The sequence below is a fragment of the Tubulanus polymorphus genome, chromosome 10, assembly GCF_964204645.1.
Source record: "Tubulanus polymorphus chromosome 10, tnTubPoly1.2, whole genome shotgun sequence".
Classification (NCBI taxonomy): domain Eukaryota; kingdom Metazoa; phylum Nemertea; class Palaeonemertea; order Tubulaniformes; family Tubulanidae; genus Tubulanus; species Tubulanus polymorphus.
The window spans coordinates 10,404,160-10,413,811 of record NC_134034.1 but is presented as its reverse complement, the minus strand read 5'-3'; the positions used below and the strand labels follow the sequence as shown (position 1 = coordinate 10,413,811).

At 42.1% G+C, this 9,652-nt stretch overlaps 1 protein-coding gene across 1 annotated transcript; it reads left to right on the top strand.

The window, feature by feature from the left end:
* Positions 1–3,854: 3,854 nt before the first annotated feature.
* On the top strand, positions 3,855–7,527 carry LOC141911923 (uncharacterized). The gene has a single exon (XM_074803028.1). It carries the CDS (start codon positions 4,123–4,125, stop codon positions 4,903–4,905), a length of 783 nt encoding a protein of 260 aa, XP_074659129.1. The 5' UTR covers positions 3,855–4,122; the 3' UTR covers positions 4,906–7,527.
* The last annotated feature ends 2,125 nt before the right edge of the window (positions 7,528–9,652 follow it).

Genomic DNA, 9,652 nt, shown 5'->3' with positions numbered 1-9,652 from the left:
AGAAAGTCACTAATTATTATGAGAAGAAGACGCGTTTCGGGCACGTCGGGTTTTCTAAAACGTGCGTTAGGCGGGCTGCGATCTCGCGCGCACGGATTCACGTGTGACTGTCTGTCGTTTGCATTCCGTTGCGCGCCGAAAGAGAAAACTGAAATCTACTGACTTTCGTTGTCGAAGTTTTATGTCGAGTTAATGCTTTCAGTCCCGTTAATAATAATAATAATAATAATAATAATAATAATAATAATAATTATAATAATAATAATAATAATAATAATAATAATAATAATAATAATAATAATAATAATGAAATGATAATGATAATAAAATATCCTTTTATATAGCGCTATTTTCTGAAAAAAAGACTCTTGCGCTTTACATAAAACACTTATTCAAACCCAAATATAAAACACTTTGTATTCCAAGAATTAAAAGCATAAGAAAATATGAACATATTTAACCTATTGATGCAAGAAGAAGGAGGGTGTGTTGCAAAGCAGTTGGTAGCTTGGGGTCTGATTTTAGGTAGTGTGCTATGTATGCTTTTTGGGCCAGCACACAGATCACAACGATCATTGTGAAGTCAATTTGCCAGATAATATCTTGCCAATGCGTTAACAAAACGTTACAAAATAGCGTTGCGTTAACAATTTATGTTAACGCTTTTTTTGCCAACGCGGCATTATTACTGATGGGTGCGACTTAGAAAAAGTGCGGAGAAAAAAGTTAGAGAAAATAAAGCAGGCGGAGCAGTATTCGAACCAGGGCCAGCAATTTAGAAGCGCAACGACTCGTGTGAAATCCCGATGTTGCCAATAAACTTTATGACCCTGATTTACGCGGCCATTGTCCCCTGTTACGGGAGTGCTTCGTTGAATAATGCGTAGTTAGCATGGACGTAGACTGGCGCATACAGTAAAGTTTATTATCATGACGGTTGTGTTGTTTCTTCATTAATCCGTCTTATGCTATAAAGCTTTGTACTTTACGGAATTAATGAAGATTAGATGAATTGACAACCTTTCAGCCGTCATCATTCATACAAAACCAAACGTTCCGCGCTGACTACAAATAAGTAAAGGACGTCTCAAAAATGTAGAAAATGCCAGAATTTTAACTTAAGTACTATCTCATTTATATTTTACGATTTTGATTGCTATAATCTGTTTGTAAACGGCCATTAAGGCTTCATGTTGTGTCTGCAATTCACTGTCATTAGTTATGTAACTACGCCATGCTAATGTTTTTGTCCGCTGTACACTTAATCGTCTTTCACGGTTGTTCCAGGATAATACCGTTTGATCTTTGCATTCGTCTAAATATGACCAATTCCGATAAATCGAAAAGTTGCAATGCTACGTGCGTATATTATAAGTCACAAACCGATAGTCGATGAGAAATATTCATGTGACTTCTCGTATTCTATGAAAGAAGTAGTCAGGATTATCATCGCGTGTTGTTGGGCAAAAAACCGATCGATAAAGTCCAGCTGCGACCTCGTGATGCGTGACGTCATACCGCCTGCCGCACCTTAATTAGCATAACAAAAACAAAACTCCAGCGAAACGACGTCGAAAAATGCAGATAAGAAAATAATTGATTCCACAATATTGCCGTTATCTTCTTGACGTGCATGCTGTTTCTAATCAACAATTCCTTTATTCTTCCGGACTCTCGGAAACTTGCTAAATGTCTATTTCAACTTGTTTGAACGCTCGTGTTCGCCTGAACTCAGTCAGTGTTTTAGTAGTAGCTGATATAAGTGTTTATATGACCAGCACTGTACCACCAGCTACGGTTCGATGACTTGAGGATAAGTGAATCTGCAAAAACGCGAATGAGAGCGACAAAAAAATTTCAAAATTTCAAATTGATTTCTTTCCAAACCCCAACCCACTCAGAAAATCTACTGTCGACACCCTGCCCTCCCTCAGACAATCTGTTGTCTACACCCTGCCCTCCCTCTCAGACAATCTGCTGATTTTCACAGGTATCTTTGATAAAATGCGTAACCAACTAATCACGATTTCAAGTTAATTTTACTGAATCGTTGAAGTCATCAAGAATGAAAAGGTCGTCATTGATAACTTATCATAATTTGACCGAATCTTCGAAGTCATTGAGAATGAGAAAATCGGCATTAGTAACTACATGTAATCACAATTTTACTGAATCGTTGACAAGGTCGTCGTACAGTGAATTACATAATTCAGATTATATAAACTCACAGATTTTTTGTTGATAGTATACATAGTAAAAAATATTGAATTGAGTGTTGATTATGAATGGGTAGTGGACTTTTTTACTTCACATAAAAGGCATTATTCTTATATAAACGTATATATAATAGTCTCACGATACAAAGGGGGCGCGGGTATACATGTCATTGATTTAGTAGTGTAAGCCAATGTTTAGAAACCTTTTTAAACCTTTTTAAAACATACACTGCAATTGAACATGTTTTGACGAACCATTTTAACTATTTTTCTGAAAAAAATTGAACTTGTTTTGACGGAAAAGTAATTCTAAGTTTTTTGAAGTAGTCCATACTTTAATCGTAAAGCAAGTTTATTCAAGTTAAAAGTTTCAACGACCCATCCAACTTCAAAGTTCGCGGTCGAATCCTGGGAAATATTGTATTTAAGAATCGTTCACTGATCTCTCATCAATCCTGGACTCGTGTGTTTGAATCCTGGTTGTAGCAGTCAGTCAGTCTTTCACTGATCTCTCATCAATCCGGGGTTCATGTGTTTGAATCCTGGTGGTAGCAGTCAGTCAGTCTTTCACTGATCTCTCATCAATCCGGGGTTAATGTGTTTGAATCCTGGTGGTAGCAGTCAGTCAGTCTTTCACTGGTCTCTCATCAATCCGGGGTTCATGTGTTTGAATCCTGGTGGTAGCAGTCAGTCAGTCTTTCACTGGTCTCTCATCAATCTAGGATTCATGTGTTTGAATCCTGGTGGTAGCAGTCGGTCAGTCTTTCACTGGTCTCTCATCAATCCGGGGTTAATGTGTTTGAATCCTGGTGGTAGCAGTCAGTCAGTCTTTCACTGATCTCTCATCAATCCAGAGTTCATGTGTTTGAATCCTGGTGGTAGCAGTCAGTCAGTCTTTCACTGGTCTCTCATCAATCCAGGGTTCATGTGTTTGAATCCTGGTGGTAGCAGTCGGTCAGTCTTTCACTGGTCTCTCATCAATCCGGGATTCATGTGTTTGAATCCTGGTGGTAGCAGTCGGTCAGTATTTCACTTGTATCTCATCAATCCGGGGTTAATGTGTTTGAATCCCGGTGGTAGCAGTCAGTCAGTCTTTCACTGGTCTCTCATCAATCCGGGGTTCATGTGTTTGAATCCTGGTGGTAGCAGTCAGTCAGTCTTTCACTGGTCTCTCATCAATCCAGGATTCATGTGTTTGAATCCCGGTAGAGCAGGGAACGTCCAAATACATCTAAGCAAAATTCGCCCAGTTGAGCGCATTTCACAGGGCTAAGCGGCGCTGAATTAGGCTAAGTGATTATTGTACCTTGATATCGCGGTAACTTAAAACAAAGTATAATTTCAAGTTGACACCGCAGTATATAAATGACTAAATAGCATCTAAGACTTTGACGTTTGATAAAATACATTTGTATTTTGAAAAAAAAAAAATAAAAATAATAAAACGAATCAATTTCTAGTTATTTCCGCTGCTAGTCCTAAATACTCGGTACAAAAGCCGTCACGACAGATCGAATTGGAAATAACACAAATCATAGATTTGGTAACACATTGTCGTGACACAGGCTGTTACAGAGTCCCGGTACGTACAATACAGAAAAATACATTCAACTCGTCGTCGAGAGCCGCAGTAGATATTATGCAAATGGCCGACGACATGTTATCGCTAGCGTCCTATCGATGCCTAATTTCGCATATCGGATAATTTTCCGCCCAGGAAACAAACTGGTTATTAATAATTTCGCCCGACGACAGATTGATTAACGCTCGGACACGTTTTTCGATCGCGGAGATACGGTGAAAAGTTGCGCGCGGATAAGTTATCGCCGAACGCGATCGAGTCCCGGCAGCCGTAATCGTCTGCCCGATAGGCGTATTTAAACTCGCTCGCCGCGGCCGCCGGAGTATGTCTTTTAATAACATCGCGACCGTATCGGACGCTTTCCACCATCAGCACTCGAGTCATCGACACGTACAGCTACCGGGCTCGAACGCGCCGACGTCGGTCGGACATCTCATACAGTCGAACCCGGCGCTATCGTATCCGTACGGCGGGTATCAAATAACCGGTTCGGAGCAGTCCAGTTATTCGTTCGGCGGAGGAGGAGCACCAGCGGCGGCGATGGTCGGAACGCATTCGGGCACGGAGAATATAGCCCCCGTTTACCACCACCATCACCACCAAGGAGAGGTTTATCACCATCACCACACCAGCGGGGCTGCGGGTGGAGGGGGCGAGATGACCGGTGCACCACCTTGGGGATTGTCGCCGGGCTACGCGGGACAAGCGGCCACGCCGTTCATGCAAATAACGCAACATCAAAATGCGTTAATGGTCGCTAATTCGGGCCGAGGTGGCCGGACTTCGAAACCGAAACGGCGACGCGTAGCCACCGTGGCGCAACGCCGAGCCGCCAATATCCGCGAACGTCGACGCATGTTCAACTTGAACGAATCCTTCGACGTTTTACGTAAGAAAGTGCCGACGTTCGCCTACGAGAAACGCTTGTCGCGGATCGAAACGCTGCGACTGGCGATCACGTATATATCGTTTTTGTCGGAGGTCTGCGAGGGTAAGGATCCGAACGACGTGAAGCTCGTTTCCCCGCGCGGTTCCAGTTGGGCGGCTTTGAAAAAAATGGCCAATTCTCATAAACTGCTGCAGGACAGCGAAAGCGGGGAAGGTTAGAAACTGTGGATACGTTTGGATATTCCATTCGTCCAAATCCCGCTTTCCGAATCGCATTTTACTGAAACGTTGGAGTTGTGCGCGGCTTTCGTTCAAAATTCAAGAAGCCAACCGTAAAAAGAACCGTTGAATCATATTCGTTTTCTTAATTTCGCATGACCGGACCTATAATACAAAGAGAAAAAAAGCATTTTCGTAAAATGGACGGTCGGAATAACGCTTACAACATAAGGCGATTTCATTTCTTCGCTGACTTATTTCAATTCGCATAACTTACGATCATAAAATCTGATTTTTTATGACTAGTTATAGAAAATAAGACACCGACATCGAAACGAAATATAGGATCTCTGTAATGACGTACTGCCCGGAGCGCGTACATCAGATATATGTTTTTGTGTGTTAAAATATGAAGTAGGTAAAAGTGTTTTTTTGCAAATATCTTTGTTTTGCTTTCACGTGTCCATTTCTTTCGCTATGGTGCTGATACAGGCATCGTACAACACTGAGTGCCGATTTGACAACCTGCGATTTAAGATGATTCGAAATTGTTATTCGATTTGGTTCTAACTCGGGGTAGAATCATACCGGTTTCAACTTAACCGCAGTAAGAGACGGAGTCTTACTGTATTTCACAATTAACTCTTATTCAGTATTTTGACACCAACTCTGGGCAGAATTTTACCGGTTTCAACTTCACCGCAGTAAGAGATTGAGTCCACTGTATTTCTCAAATTGCTATTCAGTATTTTTTCGGGGTTGCACCGAATAAATGACGCATTTGTGAAGTGATGCATTTGAAATTAAGATATTATTTAGTTGTGACTACTGTGTTATTGCAATTTTCAGTATCAAAAGAAAAAAACGCAAACCATATCAAAATGAAAACTGCCAAATGTCACTAGATGATTAAATACTTTATTCTGTATTTTGGTTTTACTTAGTTTGCTGTTGATATTGTCCGCGATGATAATGTAATTAGTTTGTTGTTATGATATGAACGCCTTCGACAGTTCGAGAGGTCGTTCGCCTTTTATTCATGGCGTCTTCCATTTGAACTGTAAAATAGTAAAAGCCCGCACGGGGTACGCAACAAATCAACGTCTTCCAACCTATCGAAATATGCAGGAAAGATTACTTTTTGTACGTAAAACGCCCGAAATTTACGAGAAATAATTCCGTAGATTAGTAGTGAGAAATCGCAAACGCAACGAGGGCTTCGGTCAGGGTAAATCAGTCATTTTTATTTCCCTCATTTTCCAGACGATGCTATACTAGTTCCTAGTCAAGTTCCTAATATCATAATTTACATAATTTACTAAGACGTACGAAATACGGTGTACAATTAGACTTTGAGGGACGGAAATTAAGAAATAGTTAATATAAAACGGAGACCACTCAAAAAGCGGAGATAAAATGTCCAGTTCTAATAGATAACCACTGATATTGTTCGAAACGGACCAGATATCTTTACCGAAAATTTTCTACTATGACTATCGTAAAAAATTGTTTGTTCAATTTGTCGTCGCCGAGTATTGTGACTATGACTGAAGATTTTTGCTACGGTATTTTTGCGAATGAACGAACATGCGCGCTATTAATAACTGGTTTTTACGTTAGTTGCTTTGGCACCCAACACTAACTCTGTGTCTCGAGACAAGTTCGTGAGGGCAAATTCTAAAGATTTGAACTCATCGTCACCTATGTTTCGTTTTTGAATTCTATATAGTTTGTTACGCGGCACCGGTTCGTGTTCAGCACGTCGGTTGTCCAGTGTGTAATTTCATTTTGAATAGCTTGCTCGGTTGTTTTGTGGCACCGGTTCATTCACGGGTTGTCCAGTAATTGCAAAATATCCTTACGAATTTAGATTTTGTTTTGTGTGTTATTCATTCGTGTGTTATTCATATGCAGTCTATTGCGCTGCCAAGATTAGTTCGTCTTATATTCAATCAAACCTTGATTTTTAGGCCCATGACTGACCGGCTCCACGCATGAGTTAAATCTTAAAGCCCAACGCACACGGCACCGAAAAAAACGTTTTACGATTTTTTTTTGTTATGCCGTGTGCGGGGGAGGCAAAACACAAAACGCCGAACTGAAAAACGTTTTTCATGAGCAAAAAACGTTTTCTGAAAAACGTGTTTTTTGTTTCGGCGAAACAAATGTTTTGCCGTGTGCGTTGGGATATAGGATCCACAGTGTTGTGAGTTCGAGTTAACTTCGAGTCAAATCCTAACTCACAACTTGATTACTGTGGAGATTTGACTCAAAGTTAACTCAATCTCACAACTGTGGAACTGTAGATACAGGACCCAGTTTCACAGTTGAATAGCAATTTATTTACACTCACCATACACAGTGGGTCATCAAAATATATTTACAATTATGAAACATAACTCAGACCTATAAACTAAATACTAGCGACACCAAGTGGATTGGCGTGGAATCATCGCTAGCAACAGCAGCAGCGCTACTTCTAAGTTGTTTTTTTTATTGATTAGTGTAATTGATTTTGTGATTTTTGTTGTTGTTCATGTTTTACGTGTTCACTTCAATTGCGTTAACAACGTAGAGAACTCTATCCTTTAAAGTAAATGTTATGAGTGTTTTTGAAATGAATAAACAAAGAAGAAATGCATTATTTGTATCAAAACCGATTTGTGGTTGTAGAAATTTGTTATTTAGCGAAGAGGGGGAGTTGTTCAAGCGAGAGGGGGAATTGAGATACGAAACAGAGGGAAGAGATGAGAGAGGCAGAGGAGTGACCTTGAAGGGGACAGCGAGGGAGAGGAGTGAGCTCGAAGGTGACGGAGAGGGAGACGGGGGAGCTTTAAAGAGACGGAGAGAAGTGAGCTTGAAGGAGACGGAGAGGGTGAGGAGTGAGCTTGAAGGGGACGGAGAGGAGTGAGTTCGAAGGGGACGAAGAGGGAAAGGATTGAGCTTGAAGGGGGACGGAGAGGGAAAGGAGTGAGCTTGAAATGGACGGAGAGGAGTGAGCTTGAAATGGACGGAGAGGAGTGAGCTTGAAGGGGACGGAGAAGGAAAGGAGTGAGCTTGAAGGGGGACGGAGAGGGAAAGGAGTGAGCTTGAAGGGGACGGAGAGGGAGAGGAGTGAGCTTGAAATGGACGGAGAGGAGTGAGCTTGAAGGGGACGGAGAGGGAGAGGAGTGAGCTCGAAGGTGACGGGGAGGCAGAGAAGTGAGAAGAGATGGAGAGGGAGAGGAGTGAGCTTGAAATGGACGGAGAGGAGTGAGCTTGAAGGGGGACGGAGAGGGAGAGGAGTGAGCTTGAAGGAGAGGGAGAGGAGTGAGCTTGAAATGGACGGAGAGGGAGAGGAGTGAGCTCGAAGGAGAGGGAGAGGAGTGAGCTTGAAATGGACGGAGAGGAGTGAGCTTGAAGGGGATGGATATGGAAAGGAGTGAGCTCGAAGGATTGGGAGAGGAGTGAGCTTGAAGGTGACGGGGAGGCAGAGAAGTGAGAAGAGATGGAGAGGGAGAGGAGTGAGCTTGAAGGGGACGGAGAGGAGTGAGCTTGAAGGGGACGGAGACGGAGAGGAGTGAGCTTGAAGGGGACGGAGACGGAGAGGAGTGAGCTCGAAGGAGAGGGAGAGGAGTGAGCTGGAAGGGGACGGAGAGGGAAAGGAGTGAGCTTGAAGGGGACGGAGAGGGAAAGGAGTGAGCTTGAAGGGGACGGAGAGGGAGAGGAGTGAGCTTGAAGGAGAGGGAGAGGAGTGAGCTTGAAGGGGACGGAGAGGGAGAGGAGTGAGCTTGAAGGGAACGGAGAGGGAAAGGAGTGAGCTTGAAGGGGACGGAGAGGGAGAGGAGTGAGCTCGAAGGAGAGGGAGAGGAGTGAGCTTGAAGGGGAGGGAGAGGAGTGAGCTTGAAGGAGATGAAAATGAGTAAAACGTAAACGACTCTCTTCACACACATCTCAAACGGAGTTCAACATATAAAAATCATTCACAGTCAATTGAATAATCGACTGTAAATCGTCCATATCGTTATTTTATTAAAATACAGATCAACTACAGCAGGCAGGCGTTATATAGAAACTAACGGCTGGCTGGCCACCTGACGGATGGACCTGTCAACACCAGCGTCAGTCAAATCGTACTAATTACCAATTATACCCTGGTTCACCGATTCAAACTGACTTGTTCAGCTGCTTTCGATTATTCCAGTAAAATTATGATTAGTTACTCGCGACCTTCCCATTTTCGATGATTTCAACGATGCAGTAAAATTATGATTAGTTACATGACCTCCTCATTCTCAACGAGTTCAACGATTCTATGAGCTATGACCTTCTAATTTTCGAGGACTTCTTTAATTCAGTTAAATCATGATTGACGACCTTTTCGTTCTTAACGATCGGGAACAAAAGACCCTTTATGGATAGAAAACTAACATTCAACTTATTCACCGTTCTGTTTATTTCAGGTGTAATTATCATAGAATGATGAATTGGTTTTTCGTGAAAACATTCCCATTAGAAAATTGGCCCGGACAATAATCTCTGTCGGGGTCAATCGTGAATGATTCGCCACCCGGGTACGGCAAAGTTTTTCCTATACATATAACGGAAAAGTTCATTTTTCGGTACTGCGATATTTCGAAAACTTTTATGTCTATTTTAACTGGCTTTAATCTTTACGAATATCAACCCCTGCAGTGTCTGTATTTTTACTGGTACTTTGTTTATAAAAATCACCCCCTGGTGCCTGTGCGATTTTTTAAATGCCTGC

What these genes read in the sequence shown, in the direction of transcription:
- LOC141911923 (XM_074803028.1), top strand. Translation starts at nt 4,123, where the DNA reads ATGTCTTTTAATAACATCGCGACCGTATCGGACGCTTTCCACCATCAG.